A 22,292-nucleotide genomic window follows, 5' to 3' on the forward strand; every position below is an offset into this window, starting at 1 on the left:
TCATATTAAAAAAATCATGATGTTCTCCTAAGAATTCAGTGTTTTCATATATCTGTATCAGTCCTTACTAACCACCAATGAGTAATTATTAGACGAACTGTGAGTTATTTCACATATAGTATTTTCTGTTCTTCCTTTTGCATTATTCCTGTATTTCCTGAAAAAAAAAAAAAGATACACAGACCCTTGATTTGAGACAGGGCAGTACTCTAGTAGAATTCCTTTGTTAAAGACAAATTTTTCCTGATGTTATATGGTCATGCAGAATATTGAGAATCCTGTCAGATCAAGTATTAAGCAATAAGTCCCTCAATACATTTCATGTATTGATATTTTAAAGTATAGATTTGTCTCTGAATTGATTAGCCTGCCTAGTTACACTGCTCTAATCTGTCAGATACTTGGATCGATTTTCCCATTCATGAAAAAGAAATTTTCTTCTGCATACTTCATGATTTATGCTATAGCTCTTCACCAGAAAAAACTCACTTTGTCACCCTTCGCAAGCTGAAGCCAAAGAATAATCATAATATTGAAATAATGTAAGAAAATCTTTATCTTCATTGTTGATAATAATTTCTAATAATTCTTAGACTTTTAATAACCTTGACTACATATATATATGGCCTGTTTAAGAGTGTGTTGAGAGCAACCTCAGTCTTTCCAGAAATTAAAAGTGAAGGCTGTTGACGTCTACATGATAAGAAACTCTTTTCTAGGTTTTGCAATGGAACAAATATGGTTGCTGCTGCTTCTAATGATTAGAGTACTTCCGGGGTCTGCTCAGTTCAATAGCTACAACTGTGATGCCAACCTCCACAGTAGATTTCCTGGTAAGTACGAATCTAATCTTTTCTCTAATTGTATCTGGAAAGAGTGATCGTATTTGAATAGTAAATCATTTAAATATATGTGGAAAGTGGGGGTTATCCCTCAACACTAAATGGGTATTAGCAAATGGCAAATGACAAAAGACCTTTTTCTGGAGTTGTAATTTATATCCACATTAACATACAAAGTGTTCATTATAGTTAATATTATTATAATGGCTGCTCAAAGATATGAAACTTACTGGCTAGTGAGTGATAAAATTGTGAGACTAATTTCATTCAAAATTTGCCTAATTGATGCCCTTTTTTTCTCATAAGTTTTTCCTCTTAAGTTTTAAACTGCCTTTATATGCTAATAGATTTATTTAGAAATAATACTTAAGAAAATGATTGTGAAATATTATGTAGCACTCAAAAAAAAATCTTTTCAATGAAATGTTGGTCACCACCAAAGTACACAGGTCAGTTTTGGAATGTACCACACAGCAATCCATCAATATTGTTATAGAGATTTTGAGGTTTTACCATGTTGGTGGATATGTCTGACTGGTTCCTAAAATCTGCACTCAGGAGAAGTAATTCAATGTTTCACTTCAGTGTTCATCATTTTATATCAGTTAAAGTAATAGAACCACAGTACATTTACAAAATGAGGATTAGACCATCTGAAACTACTTATCCAAATCTATCCTGGAAACTGAAATACCTTCTGTCATGTTTTACATTCTTCAAATTTGCTAATACTCCTTTGTTTGAAGCATACCAGGGCAGGAACATACCTGCATAAAGCAATTAGTAGGTAGCTATATTGCTTATATGAGATTTCTAATTTATGTGAGAAGAGGTCATTTAACTTCTCCAAAATAGTGACCAGAGTGTGTAGGAATGTCTTCATGAGCCCAGATCTAGTATCCAAGTGCTTAGCAGGTTAAGAAAAATGTGATGAAGATAAAGAACATCTAAAGTTAAGTCTAGAAAAGTATTCTATGGGAGTGTTGTTAATGGTTTTGAATACCACAAATAGGGATTTTTAAAAATATTTTTTTATTATGGAAAATTTCAAATATATGCAGAAGTGGAGATTAGGAAAAAAGCTCTCATACTGATAATTTAGCCTCACCAATTATCAACACATAAATTTTGCTTCATATCTCCCCATCTAATCTCCCCCATCTTTGGAATATTTTATAGCAAGTTCATTATTCATGCTTCATAGTGTATATCTAATGGAAAAGGATGATTAAAAATCATATTTCATATATGCATCTAACAAAATTAATAGTGTTTCCCTAGTATCATTAAACACTCAGTCAAGTTGCCTCTAAAACATCCACATGGTGCATATGTTGACATATGTCTTAAGTCTGTTTGAATTTATGACAGATCCTCTGTGTTGTTTGCCTAAAGTTACTGTTTATCTCTTGAAGTGATTTGGTCATTTGTTTTATAGAATTCTGATTCTCTGGATCTGATTAACCACAACTCTGATGTGTCATTTACCATGTTCCTCTTTTCCTGTAAACTAATCAGAAGTAGAAGTTTGAGTAAATTCAGGCTCACTTGTTTTTGCAAGGATGTTTTATGTGTTAATTGTGTTATTTGTTTTTATGTCATAGCAATGAAGAATCATTGAGTCTTTTTAGACATGCCTTTCTTAGGTTTTGAGGTGGTCACATTTTACTTCAGAATGCAGACACTGGGAAAATCATGAAAGATTGAACTGAGATAGAAGAAACTAACAGCAGAAAGAAATATGAAGGCAGTGACAGTGGGAGCAATAGAAGGTGACAGCTATTAACAGAGATTTTTGTGGCGGACTCAACAAAACTTGAAAACTTATATGATTTGGGACATGAGAGAAAGGGAAATGATAATTATGTTTTTCAGGATATTTTGACCATAGATAACTGTTGATACTGTTAACTGACACCAAAAGTATAGCACACTTTCATGTGTTAGAAAGGGAGTTTGAGTTTGGAAATAATGAGTTTAGGAACTTGGAGAATTTTTGGTAGCAACCTGGTAGTAGGAAACATGCAATCCAGGTAGCTAGGTGAAACTGAGTCCCTGCGCAGTGAGTGAGCCATGAATGGGGTATAGGAACATGAGAGGTATGCAAATAGACTATTGATATAACTGTGCAGGGAAAGGAGAAAGAGGATTAGCAAGTCAACAATTTAAATAAAAAAAGAGGATTTTGCTAAGAGGTTAGGGTCATCTGAGTAAAGGGAAAGTTGTCAAAGACTGGGGAACTCTAATAATGAAGTAAGTGATGTGATGAGGAAAGAATCTATAGAAGACATCTAAGGTACAGGTGGAGGAGTTAACCATGCAAAAGTGTTAGCAGTTTCTTTGATTCAGAAAAGAAAGAAGACAAAAGACACTGACAGAAAAATTGAAAGATGCTAATTGTATTCTCCTCTGTGATGTAGGAGGGAGTGTCGTTCAGTAGAGTGAGGTCTGAGACCTGGCCAGGGCCTTGGAAGAGTGTCCAGCTTTACCCTGCTATGGATAGTAAAAGAAGTTCAAAATATAAACAGATTTCTTGGCAGAGAGGAATTAGTTGGTGTTGGAGTTATTTTGGGCTGTTGGAAGAGTCATGATGTATTTTTTTCCATTTTCTATGCAAAAATGCATCATGACTTTTCCGACAACCACACTATATTTATAATATGATACCGAGATTCTTCAATGTGACATACACATGCACACAAACAATTACAATTTAAAATCTATATTAAAAATATAAAATTCAGATTTCAAAAACATCTTAAAGAATTTTAATTCAGAAGTCCCAAAGAGGTTTTAAGTTTATATGGTTATTATTTTCATGCAAGCACAGTTTTTTGTGGGTTGTTTGCAAATGACGACCAGAGGGAGCAAATAAAGTCAAAGGTTAATTGCTCTGCCTCCTCTTGACTTGTGGCTTCTCTTCCACATCAGGATCACTCTTGATGTCATCAAGAGTTCCACAGCTGCTCAAATACAAGCAATGGGATAGAATGAGAATGAGTCTGCAAAGGAGAGGGCCTATCTAAATGCAAAGTAATGTTAATAATGATGAGAGTAATCATCTCACCCTATCTGACCTTTTCTGTTTCATGGCATTAGAACTATTTTCTTTAATTTCCATGGCATTTATCCTTGGGCCAAGAGAACCACAGTAGTCTAATGCGTTTTAAATTCAAAGGGATACCTCTTTATTTTAAAAGTATTCACACTTGGCTATTCAAGCTGTTAAATGAGTAAAGTCTCAAGGATAAACAAAGAGTTTATTAGAAAATCAAAGTGAGGATTTGAACCCAGGAAGCACTACAACAAATTTTACTATGTGAGCGCTGGATCAATAAACAAGTTTGAATTTAGTTTTTATAGGTAGAAACGGTAAGTCAATGACATTAGGAATGTGGTTATTCTTGATAGGAGGGGCTTCTTTTCTAAATTGTCCTGATCTGAAAATATGCTGATGCCAGAGGAAGGCAACAAGATTTAATTTTTTTTCTTTTTTTTTTTTTTTGTGGGACCCTCGCTGGCAGCCGTGGAACGAACCGGTGCTGCAGAGGCTGAGGGCAGCCTCACAGCCCAGCGCTCAATCGCTGCGCCACCACCAGGGGAGGCCCAATTTTTTTTCTTGCTAATGAATGTACTATGGCAATGCAAAGGCTGGGTGGGTGCCCATTGTTAAATCGCTGTTTATCTGAAAAGACTAACTTTATCTTCAAGCAGCAGATTGCTGCATACAGGATAAAGCCTGTGAACATGACTTTGCTCTCTTGCCTGCTAGACCAGTGGCAGGATCCCCAGAAAATTTTACAGTATGTTTACAAAGCTATAGCATGGAAGCATGGAAGAGACTGATCTGCTGAAACAGTAGTTATGCTCTCTCAGAATAAAACTCAAAGGACAGTTGACTTTTAGAGCATTAAAGAATGATTTGGCCAGAATGAAACATACAGGTAAATGCATTTAGCCTTTGTGATTAATGAATACTCTTAACTGAAAAATAAAGTCTCAAGAATAGTTAGACAAAGAGTTTAAGATAATCAAAGTGAGGATTCAACCCAGAAGTAGCCCAACAGATTTTAATCAGTGAGAAATGTTGGAAAAAGCCTAACTTTGTATTATTTTGTATGGGCAGAAACAGTGAGTCAGCAACACCAGCAACAAATGCTCTTGTTAACAGGAGCTTGCAACTCCAGATTTCCTGTCCAAATGTTATAGGACAGGAAGAGGGGCAGCCCAAACCCCCGCAAACCTGCCTATTCTAAATGGGTTCTGCCATCCGCCGCATCAACACAAAACATATGAGACTTTAATGGGAAGGAACTTTAATAAAACTAGGAAACAATACAGGTAAGGCAAAGAGTCTAGTTTCTAAATGAAGCACCCAAAGTTACCCGTCCCCTCGTGGGTAAAAGGCCATCCATATGGGAATGGCGCAGAGCAAGGCCCCAAAGCCTGCCACAAGTCTAAAGCATCTTCCAGTGGGGACCCACAGAAAAGGGTCAGAAACAACCAGACAAGCCCGGAAGGAAAAGAGCAAAATCAACATCAAGATAAAAGCTGCCATTGTCACCTCCCCATGGGTCTCACCCACATCTGTGTCACCCAGTCCACGACCAAAAGACAAGCGCAGTTTCTTCACGTGTCTCTAGGCTCCATGCATCTCCTCCAGGTCTCCTGGCTCCATCCAGCTTCCTTCCTCAGTCTCTTCTGCTGCTTCTCCTCTCCCTGCTCAGCTCCACCCTCCCTTGGGTGGGGCAGGGAACCTCCCCCTTTCCTGGGGACCACCCTGTTACACAAAGACTTGCCAGTGGTAGAAGAAAGCAATGGAGGCTCCAATCTCCTTAGAAGAATGCCCTGCAGAGACAGGAAAGGCAGGACATACTTGTTAAATCTTTTCCCAGCTCTTTGGTAATTAGTGGGGATTGAAACACTTGAAAGACTGGTTTACCTGCAGGCATCAGAGTTTTCCCATACAAGAAGGAGCCTAGGAAGATGGCTTGTGAATTTCCCCATCCAGATCACAACCCCAGAAAATTTTACATGACATTTACAATACCTTCTGGAATTAGTCCCTTTTTTTTTTTAAGTTCCATTTCTAGCTTCAATCTTTCTTATTTTTTAATTTTTTTAAATTTATATCTTTTACATCATTGTGTAGTCCCCATAAAATTCTAACCACCAGTTCACCTGTGAACCATCAGCATAGTCTCTTGTACTCTTCTGGCCCCTGTTTTGATCCCGTTTCCTTCCCCTCCCTCGCATAATGTCTCTGATTTATGGTTGCCTGCTAATTTTGTTGTTTTATTATTATTGTTGTTGTTGTTATTGTTAATTTTTTTCCTGACCTCTTACTTGACTCCCCTATATTCCTACTATAAGTGAAAACATTCGATATTTTTCTTTTTCCCTCTGTCTTATTTCACTGAACATCATCCCTTCTAGCTCCATCCATGTTGCTGCAAATAGCATGAGGTTATCTTTTTTGAGTATTTGCTGAGTATTTGGAATTAGTCCCTTTTTTTGGGAAGGTGGCAGTATATAAATACCTTCTGGAATTAGGCGCCTCCCCTTTTATTATATAAGGATTAGCTTAATCTTTCAGGCCTCTAAAAAAGTCTTCAGCATATACTGTGCAAAAATGAAAAATGATGTAAGAATTTTATAAAATAAAATATTTTTAAAAATAAAATAAAAAAATCTTCACTGGCAAATATACAATCAAGGATAAATTAGGCTTATGGCACCAGAAATTTTGTGACCTCACACTGCTTAATGGCAACTAGTCAGATAAAGGAAACTGAATGTAAGTCAGTGTTATATAACATGCCATCTGTGTGAAATAGCACTAATAGGGAAGAAAACAATAGGTTACATTTATTAAGTTCTTGGCAAATTACATAGTTCTTTCTCTTATTCCTTCCAACACACCTACAAAGCCTTTTTAAATCTTCATTTTGCTGGGGGGAAACGATGTCCTGAACAAAGTCCTCAAATACAGGTTTTATGGACTCCACCCCCACTACAGACCAAAGAAATTCAAGCCACCAAGAACTACAAATCCCATAATAGCATCACCGAAGGGAGGGTTGCTGAGAACTGAGGGTGCAGTTGAGCAGCCAGGTATATACATACATACATACATACATACATACATACATACATATATATATAGAGAGAGAGAGAGAAGGAGAGAGAGAATCACAATTGAAATTACTGCGTTAAAGTACCATATAGTAAGAAAAAATCTGATGAAAGGGAAACAGGACCTGCGTGACTAAGGAAACCTTTTTTGCAATGACACCTATTAGCATATCAATCAAATAGAGCATCACTGATTTAATCAATAGAATTCAGAGGTGGGTCAAGCAAAAGGAAATATCTAATCTTGTGTTAGACTTTGCCCAATCATTGCATTGTTCAGTGCCAAAGGACAAAGCAAGAGTAAAGATAGGGAAACTCAACAGAGGTCAGATAAAGTCAAACTTAACTAACTTTTGAAAGCTAACCATCGAACTTGCACATCCAGAGATTGTGGGGCAAAGGTGAGAACAAAGTGGGGAGGAAGCAGGATGGACTGTGGGGGTGGGCTATGGTGCTTCAGTGCTGGTGCCCTACAGTAACTATACCCAGTGTAGTTACTACTCCTACAAATGAAACCCAATGGTACCTCAATAAAAAAAATTTTAACAATGACAACAAAAAGTGTAATTTGCCAATGAATATATCCTGGCCCTCTTGTAGATAAGAAAAGCCAATTTTTCTGCCTCCCCATGGAGGAATAGTGTTTTGCTCTCCAGGTTGTTGGGAGGGTGACTGCAGTTACTGGATCAGATGAGGTAGAAGACCTGATGCAGCCAGTGATTGCAAATCACATCCCGATTAATCTCCAATGATAAAGGGCAGTGGAGAGAAGAGCAATTAGTCAGCAAGTTTAGTAACTGAATAATTCAGAGTCCATGCCCTTCTTTTTTTAACAACAAAGTACTTTATTGCATGAATTTTCACTTTGCTTGAGTAAGTAAAAAAGTAAAACCCATGTGCTTTTTTTTTTTTCCTGCCTGGAAAAGATGAACAAACTTCTGATACCAAAGGATGTGGAACAACAAGTATGAATATGTCTGCAGTTTGCTTCAGACAGCATATGAATTTCCTATAGCTCTGGAAACAACAGCTTGCATTTGCTAACAAGAAACAGACATGAAAAACTGGGATGGAAGGAACCTGTTCAGTGTAGAGAGGAAGCCTGAATTTCTAATCACTTTAAATTCTTCATCAGCTGCTGCTATTTTGTGTAGATAAAATATCAAACCCCCTTTAGAACTTCTTGCTCTTTTAGTACTAAAATCGCACATTGTTTAAAAACCTAAGAGGAAAAGTAGCGACAAAATGAGTTGAAACAATGCATATAACATCTGCAAGCAATTGTAAGTTTAGGTAGTATCAAATATCACTGCTCTAATTTTACAGAGATAGAAATGGAAATAACGTATAAATTACTTTTATGATCTGTTAAGATGGTATGGTTTTTGAAATATCTGTTTGCGTTCAGGAAGTAAATTATTTCCAGATGAGATTTCTATGGCCCTACAAAGCTATACACTCTTTAGTATCAGAAAGAGGATCTTCCTACTATATCATATCATACTATCAATTTTATTTTTTTAAAGATTTATTTATTAATGCATACGATAACCGGGGTATAGGCCAGAGGTGTGGCGGTGAGAGGATTCACCAGAGACAGAGTGGAGAACAGAACAGGCAGATTGACTGAAATACACTGCTGAGGGGAGCAGGTGGGCAAGACAGGAGAGGTCTGCTGCGCCATGTGGGTTGCTCCCTGGCCGGGGATCAAACTCGTGCTACAGTGGCTGTGGAAAGCTTCATAGGTTGGATCTTAACCCCTTGCGCCTCCAGGGAGGCCCTCATACTATCAATTTTAAATCAGTGCTGAAATGGAACACACCTAAGGGACTGGGAATGAGCCAGTTGGTAAGTCCTCACCTGAGCACTTCAAAATGCAGGACAGGACCCACAAGCAGAAAAGAAAATAATGTATTTACACAGGAAGGGAGGAAAAGTGAGAGCAGAGGAAAGTAGAGAAAGATTATTTCTGCCCAGCCTAGACCATGGTCAAGCAGAAGCCATATGAGGAAGCCAGCCTGCCTGTGCTGCCTGCCCCACTCCACCAGCTGGCCCAGCAAGCCCTGTTCAGGAAGTCAGAGTAGAGCTCTGAGTCTTGCTGTTCTCTTATGCTACTTTTAAGTGTATATAAGCCAGCCCCTGGATACAGAAGCAGACATCCACACAGGAGTACCCATGTGTGAACTGTGGAGACGTCCCTGTGTTCACAAGACTCATCTGCTCCACCTCATGTCTTCTCTAGTCATTATGGAGAGTGGCCAGGGCAGAGGAACCCTTAGAAGTGGACTCTTCCATTTAGCCAACTGCGGTGGTTTGTGGAATGGGCACAGAAGGGGAGGTCAAAATCTGAGTATTTCCAATTTTGTTTCACACATTGTCACCTGAGCACTAGAGTTGACTTGTTTGGGCTCAGTCTCCCAAAGGCTGTTTCATAAGCTCTCTTCACTCTAAACTAGTTAATTCCTCAGATAAGAGAGTCAGACAAACGCATTCATTCCCTTCATGATTTCATGATTCCTCTGTCTCCTGGCCCTCTTTCATCCAAAATGCTCCCTCTTGTAACAATGTAAATCACACGAATTTGGTGGGAGTGCTTCATCCTGCTAGACAAATACACCAAGGGGTTAGCTCCTCCCCAGTCAAAATAGATAGTTGTAACTACACAGATCAATTAAGAGATTTGTAACATTGCCAGCTCCTGAGCACATGTACCAATGTACAAATCAGGCCCTTCCCCAGATCTACTGAGTCCCAATCTGCATTAGTGATACGCTTGCACAGTGAGGTGTAGGAAGTGCTGGGTGGAGCGTGGGATGCATGTCTTGCTAGCTTTGTGTGGTTGTATAACCACAGAGTTTATGCCAACCTCAGCCCTCTGTCATGCACTTGATAGCTGGTAATGACAAAAGGGATCAGCAAATCTATCACTGTTAAAGGGAAGTGATTAAAAAATTCCTTATTAATTGTGAGGTGAGATAGTCAATAAGACTAATGAATTCAAAAGGTTAAATGCAAACAGATAGCAAAAAATCCATTAATTTCATATTATTTTCATAGGTTGAATTTTCTCAAGTGGAAGTCAGAAAATCTCTGACTTGAGTGATTTTGATGTTCATTTAAAACTGAAAACAGGAATCATCTCAGTGTTAGCAGAAGAATGATAGGAAATAGGAATTCTAGATGAATAGTAGAGACAAAACCATCTCAATGGTGCACATATTTTCTTTGTGAATCTTGAAATTTGATATTAAAAAATAGAAATTATACATGGTGTTAGTGAAATTTTACTTAAGTATATTTTTAATAAACATTTCCAGCGTGTGAGGCACTTTGAGAAAACAGAGCTTTCAATCTAAAGGAAAAGCATATATCAACTCTCATACATAATGTAAGCAATGTTGTAACCTCACAAAGTGAAATAGGATAGAATAGAAGAGAATGGTTATATTCCAGGGAAAGTCTTATTAAATATTTTAGATATTATTTTTCCTATTTTCTTTCTCTTCTCACCTGAAATTGTGACAGGCTATTTCAGAATGTTCTCATGGGTATTTCATCTACTAATATTGTTTATAATTAAAATATAGAGTATTTGGTAATTCTCAAAGTTGTATTTCTCACTGTTTCCTATCCTTCATATCCTAGACATATATTTCAACTACCTACTCTACATTTTTGCTTTAATGTCCTAGATGTACCTCAGTCTCTCAAAATCTGAGTTTATCATCATTTTGTCTCTTGAATTTCTTATAACATGGAATAATTCACTCACTGAAACTAGAAACCTGAATATCAGTCTGCTTTCCCCTTCTCTGCATATCGCCATCTAATCAATCTTGTAAAATTTAATATGTTAGCACTACTTCATTTCATCCCAGCTATCCCTTCCAAACAACTTCACCCTACCAAGAATTCTGTCATTTCATTATCAGCCTGTCTTGTTATTATCTGCTTTTCAACTCTGTCTCCTTTACTCAACTATGGAAGGAGTTTAAAGGAGTTTTGTTAATGACCTTATCTTTAGAGTCTAGCACAAAGACTGATACAATATATGTAAATGAATTTTCAAATACTATATTGATATGATGTGCCATGTATGTTAGGTCTTGAAAATAAATAGGACCAACAGCCTTCAGCTTGTATACAATTAATGGCACTGATTTTGTGTGTTCAACTCTTAGTTATCCACTATCCTTTTTATTATAGGCTGTCTACCAGAAATGCTTTTCATATAGATTTTTATTTTTTTTTCTGGTCAATGATAAAGGAATATTTTGAGCAACTGTACTGCTATGCTACCACCAATCTATAGCCCAATTTGGTGGTGTTGCTGTTTGTTTGTATTGTATACTATGTGCATGCGAATTATTTGAATAATTACACTGATATGTGTCCAAATTATTTCAGGAAATAGTTAAAAAATTTTAAACATTCTGAGTTAGTGAAAAGAAATGTAGGTCTCAAACTGAACAGTCTGAAATGATATGAAAATCATTCAGTCTATCAAAAGCTAAGAATATTTGGCTTCATCTGGATGTGTTGGATTTAGACAAGTTGAATATGGAATTGTTGAGAATAAAAACAGTTAGAATATACTTGTTAAATATGAGAATGAATTGCTATAAATATATTGTCAGTAATTAAAAGGGAAAAGTGTCACTAGGTGTTGTAGGAATGTAACTTTATTGAAAAAGTAGAATCCCTTCTTTACTCTCATTTTATATGGTAACCATATTTTGTGAACCCCAAACCCTGACTTGTGAACCCCAAGTTAAGACATATTTTTATACGTGGTGAGATAGATGGTTGACAATGTGACAGCCTATTTAGAATTTGCATAATTTTAGAAAATCTGAAACAGATAAACCCAATGCCTGATTGATAGGTAATTGGAATACATAACATTTCCTTTTTTCTTTATCTGATTTCAGCTGAAGACTGGATTTTTTTATTCTTAGGAAAAACTTCGCTTGGTTAAAATATCAGGAAAAAGGGCCTCCCTGGTGGCACAAGGGGTTAAAACACAGCACTGTGAAGCTATCCGTAGCCACTGTAGCACGTGTTTGATCCCCGGCCAGGGAGGTGACCCACATGGCCCAGCAGACCTTTCCTGATTCACCCACTGCTCCTCTCAGCAGTGTATTTTGGTCATTCTGCTTGTTCTGTTCCCCACTCTGTCTCTGGTGAATTCTCTCACCCTCCACACCTCTGGCCTATACCCCAGTTCTTGTATGCATAAATAAATAAATCTTAAAAAATAATATCAGGGGAAATAGCCATTTGGCACTATAACTTACCTAAAATCTGTGAATAGACCTGTCATTTTAAACACACTGAATAACTTTAAAAACAAAATACTGATAATCAAACATCTAATGATATTTATTTCTTGATTTTGTGTTCACTTAAAGGGTTGCCACAATTCAGGCCAGAAATTGGGCAATTAAAGGTTTATAAAATTTAGTTTCTGAGAGCAACTGTTATTGGTAACTCTGAAAAAAGTTCTCTACTTTTGGCAGAAATTGCCCTTTGGCAACTTGAAGTATCATTTTTTTCTCTCAAAGCCTCACAAATGAAAAAGTTATGCTGAATGGATGTCTTTAGTTTCTACAACTGGGGAAAAATGTGTTTGTCAGAAGGGACAGTGAAAAGTCTTTAGAAAACTGAGTTAGGTTGGATTTGAGCAGATCTCTTCTTACCCTGCAGAAAGCCTTTAGTTTGTTATCATATCTCCAAGTGGGATCACTGTGTAGAAAATTCAGTTCCATTGGAGGGGTTACAAATTTCAGTTATAAAGCAGAATATAGAAATCTGGACAAAATAATCTTTGCCATTTGTTATGCTTTTCTAAACATCAATTAATTCCTCTAAAACAAAGGTTAAGATGCTATAGGCTTTGGTTTTAATTAAAGAGAATGATGCCTCTCTTTTGTAACATTTATAAATATATATTTACTTTGATACATTTATGATATGCCAGGTAATGCAATGATACTCGTTCTCCATTTCATTGGTATAATGAGTTCTTGGTGAACTCTGTAGCTGAAAACTTGATTTGACATTCGGATAAGCATTTTATTACCTTACAGAGACTATTTTATAGGTAAATGTTTCCTATCATCTTGCTTGTGTGCTTGCCACTTGGCCTCATTCCTGGCCATTTCCCCCTTTACATTTAAATACTAACAGAATCTGAACTGTCCAGTTTCCAACCAGCTTTTTATTTTTTTTTTTAATTTTTAAAAAAATTTTAAAAAGATTTATTTTTATACAAGAACCAGGGTACAGGCCAGATGTGCGGGAGGGTAAGAGTATTCACCACAGGCAGAGTGGGGAGCAGAACAGGCAGACTGATGAAATACACTGCTGAGGGGAGCAGCGGGTGGTACAGGAGAGGTCTGCTTCACCATGTGGGACCCTTGCCTGCCGGCCGGGATCAAACCTGCACTGCAAAGGCTGCAGATAGCTTCACAGTGGGGCACTCAACTGCCTGCACCACCAGGGAGGCTCCCAACTGGCTTTTTATATTTGTATCATTATTCACATTTCACCTCTGTTATAAATTTTCTACTACTTTATGTAGCTAGCTCCTACTAATACTTTAAAATTCAGTTCAATACCACCTCTTCCAGGAAGTGGTTCCCAACCAACTCATGTTGGTGAAGCCAACTTTCTATGCCACCCCTTAGTCCTCTACCTAATGTTTCTGTCAGTGGGGCTGACCCCTTATAGATTTTCATCTCCTTGAGAACAAAGACCACTCTTTGTGACTCATCAGTGCAGTCTGTTGTTCCTGTACTTTATGTGATTAATTAAGTAATTAAATACTAAATAGAGTGCATAGATGATTATTATAACAGCTTTCTGATTTGAGGGACCATCAGTTTATTGTGAAGACAAATGTTTAAATTCATATATGATCCTAAGGCATACAACATCTTGAAGCAGATAATTTAGATTAGGGATTAGGGGAGTCTTTGGGAAAAGGAATGGCATTTGGGACCTAAAGTGTCAGTTGTGGTTACGTAAACAAAGAGTGGGTTAGGAGGAGCATTCCAGACAGAAAAAAGAGCACTGATTCAAGGCTTTGTGTATAAACTATACTAGGTATTTTTATTTTTATTTTTTTTATTTTTTTTTTATAAATTTTATTGTTATATTCCCCATACAATTGCAGCCCCGCATTCTGACCCCAATCCCTCCCCTCCCGCCCCCGCCCCCCTAAAAGTGTCTCTGGTTCATAGTTTTTTGTTGATTTTGATTTTCACTTTCTTATAGTTATTCATTTTCCTGGTCCCTTATTTAAGTTTTCTAGATTCCTGCTATGAGTGAGACCATCCGGTATTTTTCTTTTTCTTTTTGGCTTATTTCGCTGAGCATGATCCCTTCCAGCGCCATCCATGTTGCAGCAAATTGCATGTGTTTATCTTTTTTGAATGCTGAGTAATATTCCATGGTATATATGTACCACATCTTCTTGATCCAGTCATCTATTTTTGGGCATTTGGGTTGTTTCCAAAGCTTAGCTATTGTAAACAGTGCTGCTATAAACATAGGGGTGCAGGTGTTCTTTGGAATTGATGTTTCTGTGTCCTTTGGGTAAATACCTAGGAGTGGAATTGCTGGGTCATATGGAAGCTCTATGTTTAGTAGGTCCAGAAATCTCCACACAGCTTTCCACAGTGGTTGGACCAGTTTGCACTCCCACCAACAGTGCAGAAGAGTTCCTTTTTCTCCACACCCTCGCCAACATTTGTTGTTGCTAGTTTTTTTAATATGTGCCATTCTCACTGGTGTAAGATGGTATCTCATGGTAGTTTTGATTTGCATTTCCCTGATGACAAGTGATGTTGAACATTTTTTCATATGCCTGTTGGCCATTTGCATTTCCTCTTCAGAGAAGTTTCTTTTAAGCTCTTCTGCCCATTTTTTGACTGGATTATTTTCTTTGTTGTTGTTTAGACTCATCAGCTCTTTGCAGATTTTTGTGATCAGTCCTTTATCATTAGTGTTGGGTGCAAAAATGTTCTCCCAGTTGGTGGGGTTTCTCTTTGTTTTTGTTATTGTCTCTTTTGCTGTGCAAAAGCTCTTTAATTTGATATAGTCCCAGCTGTTTATCTTTGCCTTCACTATCACTGCTTTGGGTGATGTGTCTGTGAAGATGTCTTTGATGTGCAAATCACGTAGTGTTTCGCCTATATTTCCTTCTATATATTTTATGGTTTCAGGTCTTATGTCTAGTTCTTTAATCCATTTTGAGTTGATTTTTGTGTATGGTGTGAGGTGGTGGTCAAGCTTCATTCTTTTGCATGTAGCGACCCTATACTAGGTATTTTTAAATGGTTCATAGTACATTATTGAGACTAATTTACATAGAAAAAATGCACCAATTTTAAGGTTTCAAGTGAGATTTGACAATATGTGTACATACATGTTGTCACCATGCATCTACCATGCATGCACCATGCTTGATCTGTTCAGATCAAGATATAACATTTTTATTATTCTCCAGATTTTCTAGATTTTCTTTTTTCCCTTTTTCTAGACAATTCCACCTGGGAGGTAACCACTATTTTTGCCTTCTGTTACTCAGTGTGATGCTTTTAAAGACCATAAAGTTCAGTGAAACAAATGTAGGGAGCAAAGGGGAGAGAGGACAGAGATGAGAATGCAGAGGTAAGCAGATGGAAATCATGCAAGTCTTAATGACTTGGTTCAAGATTTGAACTGTGGCTTGATAAAATGTAGCAGTTAAAGATCTGAGTATAGAAGTGATATGTTTGGACTAATGTCTTAACAGTTGTATTCATTAGAGGGGATTAAAGTAGAAATAAAGAAATTAGAAAGTTAATGTAATAATCTAGGGAAAATGATAACATAAGCAAAGGAATAGCATGTAGATGGAGATTTAGAAGTATTTTGAAATTGGTAAGCATTCAATAACCATTTGTAGAAATGAAATTATTTTAGTAAAGAGCATCATTAAAAGATATAATTACTTTTAGCATTGATGAAGGTCAGTAGAGACAATTCCCCAATTTAAGTGGTATTAATTTTTTTCTGTGTTGGCAAAGTGTACTATAAAAAGTTCATTTAAAATTTCCACTAACAAAAAGACTATTGTATGGAGTTTTCTATAATAGACTAATATTTGCCTTTTGGTGATGAGAAAGAGTACCTATCTTGGGTCAAGGGGAAAAAATATTTCCCATTCTTTTGTAAAGAATATAAAATTGTAGCCCAACATAGAATTTCCCATATTGACTTATTCACATTCTCAAAATATGACTTCCACGTCAGCAAAAAAAATGAATATATATTAAATATATCTATAGATGGAGAGAGAGAGAGACACAGAGACAAGGAGACAGAGAGACACTCCAAAAAGATAGGCTCTTAAGTATTACTGCCCTTAAATTATCTTTGATATTTAAGCAAATTAATTCTGTGCTGGAAAAATCTTAAGTGACATTCAGGTGAACATGCTATCATTTACCAAAAATATCTTTCATTTTGCTTATTTTCTTTTTTTGAACAGTCAAGGTCAATTCTCCAAATAGCTTAACCAGATTTTGTTTCTATAATTTGAAAAACCAGTGCATATTTCAGATTCTTTAAGTGTAAGTCAGAGTGCTGAAACTTGGTAAGGTTGCTGTATTAATCTCTCAAGTCTGACATCGTAAAGTACCACAGTGTAATTTAAAACTAAGTAAGGTGTCAACAGTACTAGACTCCCTCTGAGACTGGGTAGAATCCTTCCTTGTCTCTCTTTTTTTTTTTTTTTTTTTAAAGATTTATTTATTTATTTATACAAGCACTGGGTACAGTCAAAAGCGCAGGAGGGTGAGAGAGGATTCACCAGAGCCAGAGCCAGGAACAGAACATGCAGACTGACGAAATACATTGCTGAGGGGAGCAGCAGGCACAGCAGGAGAGGTCTGTCGCACCATGTGGGATCCTTGCCAGCAGCCGGGGATCGAACTGGCGCTGCAGAGGCTGTGGGCAGCTTCGCAGCCCAGCGCTCAACTACTGTGCCACCAGGGGAGGCCCCCTTGTGTCTTTCTAATTGCTGGTGTCTTGCTGGCAATCTTTGACATTCCTTGCTGCAGTTATCACTGCAACTTTCTGTCTTTACATGGCCTGTGTCTCCGCTTCTTCGCATGCCTTTCTTTTATACAGAAACCAGTCATATTGAATTAGAGATCTGTATCTGTAATGACACCAATTTTATATAAGTCACCTTCTAAGGTATTGGAGGTTAGGACTCAATATAACTTTTCTCTGTGGTAGGGTGGGGCATAATTCAACTTTATAATCATTACCAAAACCAATACAAATGAAAGTTTCACTGCCACTGGTTCATTACCTAACCATCAAATTCTCCATTTTCTATATTTATTAGATAGGAAAATAACTACACAGAGATACGAGAAAGCTAGTATGTGTGCATGTGCACTTACCTCCACAGACCTAGGATGAATTCCTTTCACTGATAACTCATGAAATTATGGAAAACTGAGCAAACTTTTTTACATTTCTATGCTTAGTCCATTCCTTTTCCTAAGACATAGTCATTGGCAATGTTTTCTTAGAGTAGACTACACATTTTTGTTTGTATTATCAGCATATTCTTTTTCATTTCTTTCTCTCTTGTGATTTAAAATAGACAAAATAAAATGGAAGTCTGATGGATGGCTTTTGTTTCAACATCCTGGATGAAATGGGTTACAAAATACCAAAGGACTCAACAATATGACTTAGGGTGGGTTTTAGCGCTGCTGTTTTATCTTTTTTACAAATGCATCATTTGTAGTGAGTTTTACTACTTTCGACAGGTGATCTGAATAATTTAGTTACTCTAGTGCAGAATTTTCTCAGTAACCTGATTTTTTCCACTCAATTCTCCAATCATTTGACAATACTTGACTGACACTGAATGTTCATCCACTGTACCAGGCACAAGAAAACAAATATGAACCATAATCTCCACACTCGAATATCTCTCCCCAACTAACTAGATGAAAGACTCTATTTCCTTAAGCTTTTCTTAATGACTTGCACATTGGATTATGGAGTATTTAAATATAGGGGTAAGTTAAACAGATTAATGAGGAGATCAGTAAATGCATCAGGGAATGCTAATGCTATTCTTGTACCCACTGGTGTGCTTTTGTGACCTGTGTTTGCTTTTTATTTATTTTTATTTCAGCTGAAAGAGACATCAACGTCTACTGTGGGGTGCAGGCCATTACAATGAAGATTAATTTTTGCACAGTACTTTTCTCCGGTTATTCTGAAACAGATCTGGCGCTGAACGGAAGGCATGGGGATTCCCACTGCAGGGGCTTCATCAATAACAACACCTTTCCCGCAGTGGTCATTTTCATCATCAATCTCAGCACCTTGGAGGGCTGTGGAAACAACTTAGTGGTAAGATTAGTGTGAAATTGTGTGCTAGGTTTGGGGTCGTAACTAAAAAAAATTCCCATTTTGTGACATAATCAGAAGCCCAATCTATCTTTCAAGAAAAAAAATCCAATAAAACTGAACAAATCACTTTCCTTTGCCTTTCTGAGGCGTCTGCTCTGAAACATACAATTTTAGTTTCTAATAATGGTTCTGTTTATTGTAGCTAGGAAGAAGAGGGGCCTGAGATTGGCTGTGTTTCTCTAAGCACCATTAGTGTGTGGGGTGACACTGATGAATATTTCTCTACTGTTTGTCATAAGCTGTATCTTCATGCTTTATGGGTGTATCTTATTCTACCAAATTTTTCCCAGTGATTTTGGCAATGAATTGCTTGGTCTGTTGCCTCTTAGTGACTTCTTTCAAAACAAAGAAAGAAACAAACAACGTTATGTAGAATATGAAACTTAGAAGCTTCTAGGTTTCTTTTTGCCGTTGAGTGATCCTTCCAGTGTTTTGTAAAAGGGCTGTCAGCATTTCTGGTGAAATTGTTCTCTGTGTGGGACTGTCCTTTGAATTTCAAAAGGTTTATCACACCTAATCTTACCCAAGAAATCTCAGCACACTCTCTTCAGTCGTGAAAATCAAAACAACACTTCAAATATTTGTACCCTGAATGAGAATGAGTAGTCTGTGCTGTTATTTACTTATCCATGCACTGAATGTCCCAAACCGAAGTGAATAAGGAATTGACTGACCTGAGAATTAGAATTAATTGAAGTTAAAATATTGTGATTTGGGGAAGTACTTGTTACACGGAAATTTATTGAGTACTATTTTTCATTTTGCTTGTATAAATCATTTTGATAATATTATTGGTAAAATCTAGGGGGAAAAGAAGGGAAGAGGATGAGTGAGGAAGGAGACATTGGCCTTTACTCATTATGAATTATTGCTTGGGATTAAGGGGAAAAGCTTGATTATTTCAAGGGCAGGGTTGCTAAGACTTGGTAGGGAATGCGCGACAGTTAAAAGAGTTTTCTTCGAATATCCTTGCTTATCTTCTCCCAGAGGGCAGAGAGAATATTGTGCTCATGACCATTTCTAAGCGTGCAGCTTGGGCATTGTTTACTCTTTTTATTAAAAACGTTTATTCATCTCTCCGAGTTGTGTGCACAGAGGTTATGAAGTGGGCCTAAGGGAGACTGAGGCAGGTTGATTATTGCATGTCTGTGTTTCCTCGTGGAGGGAGGGATTCTGTGTGGAAAGGAGAAGCATTTCCCCTCATCCTACCACACCCCAAAGGCGTTCTTCATGGAACTTTCTTCTCTGAGTTTCAGTCATCTTACTCTGCTACCTGGAAAGCAATTCAGAAGAAAAACTCAAGAAAAGCATCTCTGTCCCCCACTCCCACCCACCCCATCTTTATTATTTTAGAGTTGAATAACTATAGTATAAAAAGCACTATATATATATTTCTTGCTTTTTAAAGATTTATGTATTTATTTATGCATAGAAGAACTGAGGTGTAAGCCAGAGGGTAAGCGTATTCACCAGAGACAGTGTGGGGAGCAGAACAGGCAAATCTACTGAAATATACTGCTGAGGGAAGTGGGCAAGACAGGAGAGGTCTGTTGTCCTCTCCATTTGTGGATTTGTTCCACAGGCATAGAAGTGATAGCTCTGAGACTTAACCCCTGTGCCACCAGGGAGGCCCTGTATTTTTTTTTTCCAAACATAACTGGTATGTTGAGCTAGCCACTGAGACAACCTGAGAGCAGGGGATGATTTACCCATCTTTCATTTTTGCCTCAGATGTCTCCAAATTTGGATTCTACTCCAAGGATAGTCCTTTATGGTAAATATTAAGTTGACCACCAAATCACTGGATAAGAATCAAAATGATTCTCCTCTGTTCCTGAAATAGTTAAAATTGCCTCAGCTTTACGCACATGCTCCTAGATTTATGCATAAAAGTTCATCCTGTTGTTGAAAATTAAGTTAAATCTACTAAAAAATATTTATTGAGCACTGTATGGTATTTAATATTGTGGAAGTAGTATCCCTCTATGGTATTATGAAGATAAAGGTCAGTCATTATTATTTCTTACATGAGTTTAGGGGATCGCATGAAAGTGAGTCTCAGGAAAACACAAACACCGACAATATTTTTACCTAACTTCTAGGAATTCATGATCTCCCTGATACCCATTTGTGAGCTGTTACCTGGCAAGGGGATGGGAATCTCCATATATCACAGAGAAGGACCTGGAAAAGATCAACCCTTAGAAAATTTGTGACCTTAATTCATTTATTCAAAAACTGTCTTGGGGCCTCAACATGCTTGTCTCATCACTTATGCTGAAGATGCAAGAACGATATCTAGAGGGTTCCCAATCCGTAAGAACTCTGATTATGGCTAAAAGGACTGTCAAGTGAAGAGGCTGTAGCTACTCCTGCACAGTGGGAAGGAAAAGTAGGGTCTGTCATGGTGAAGTGGGGGAGAGAGAAGGCAGAGAGGAAACACAAAGGCCAAGGCAAAAGGGTATCGGGATTGAAGCATTATTCACTGAGAGATTATTAGTCTGGAGATATGAAGCTAAATTGAAAAACAATATCAAATTAACATGTCTTTTAAGTCATGCCACAGAACTTGGACTTTATCCATGAATGTTTTCAAATTACTTCTTATTGCACCCTGAGCATACAGTCACTGTCGTTTAAATTTTGAAATATGTAATGAGACTTTAGTAAATACAATAAGCATATTTAGTTAAAAGACATGTAGTCACTTATAAATAGCATTTTGTATGTATAATTTCAAAATCTTAGCATTTTATAGTTGAAACAGACCTCAGAAATGATCTAGTCTAATGTTTTATTTTGTGTATAAATTACCTAGATTTATATGGAGTCATTTAATCATACTTATTCTACCATTCTAACAGGTATCTACAATTCCTGGAGTAAGTGCATATGGAAATGCAAGTTCAGTACAAATAGGAAATATTTCAGGATATATAGATACTCCAGATCCACCAACAATCATCAGTTATCTACCTGGACTTCTTTACAAATTTAGTTGTAGTTATCCATTGGAGTATCTGGTTAATAATACCCAGCTTGCTTCGTAAGTTCACTTTTTTCCTTGCTTTTTCAGTCTTTATTTTGAGTTATTTCTTTTCCCTGAGGAACTTATAAAGATAGCAGGATGTGATGTCAATAGCCAAACTTGATGTAACAGAAACCACAAGTCTAATCTATCTGTCTAATCTCTCTCTCACTTTCTCTCTCTCTCTCTCTCTTTCTTACTTTCTCTCTCCTTATCTCTACCTATCTGTCCCTCTCTATCATTCTTTCCATCCATCCATCTACCCATCTACCCACCCACCCACCTATCTATCAATTATCTATAAATGTTATGACCCATATAAACATCTTGGGATACACACACACACATATAATATACAAGTATATATTAATATTAATGTAATATATCATATTAATATGTTATAGAATAATACTCCCCCAAGTTAAAACTGGCTCAAGTTAATCAGGTGTCTGCCTTGATTTCTCCTAGTTGCTTCAGAATTTCCCACAGCCCAAGACCCCTGGGTGCTTATGAGTTCAGAAGGCTCTGTCCTGTTGCCAGTAAATAGAACACTTGGCCTTTACATTGTTGGGTCCTGCTTCGTTTCAGTCTCTGTCATATGCGCTCACTGTTGGACTCAACTACCACAGAATCTGGGGTCTCCATGCCTCCCGCTGTGGTTTCACCTGCACAGATACTGATGATTCTTAAAGAAAGGTGACATCATCCAGAGCCAAGAGATCCCCAAATGGACTGAGGTCAAAGCTATTTATTTTATAGTCATGTACCTAAAGCTTATACTTCAAGATAGGTTCACA

General features: G+C 37.2%; 1 protein-coding gene across 1 annotated transcript in view; it reads left to right on the top strand.

The window, feature by feature from the left end:
* Nucleotides 1-697: 697 nt before the first annotated feature.
* ZPLD1 (zona pellucida like domain containing 1) overlaps nt 698-22,292 on the top strand; it is a gene marked incomplete at its 5' end in the record, with an annotated part of 42,039 nt that continues 20,444 nt past the window's right edge. The window contains 3 exons of the mRNA XM_084231288.1: nt 698-833; nt 18,187-18,407; nt 21,332-21,513. Coding sequence (XP_084087414.1) covers nt 698-833; nt 18,187-18,407; nt 21,332-21,513 — 539 coding nt within the window. The remainder of the gene's footprint in view (nt 834-18,186; nt 18,408-21,331; nt 21,514-22,292) is intronic.

This window comes from Talpa europaea (genome assembly GCF_964194135.1).
Source record: "Talpa europaea genome assembly, chromosome: 4".
Taxonomy (NCBI): domain Eukaryota; kingdom Metazoa; phylum Chordata; class Mammalia; order Eulipotyphla; family Talpidae; genus Talpa; species Talpa europaea.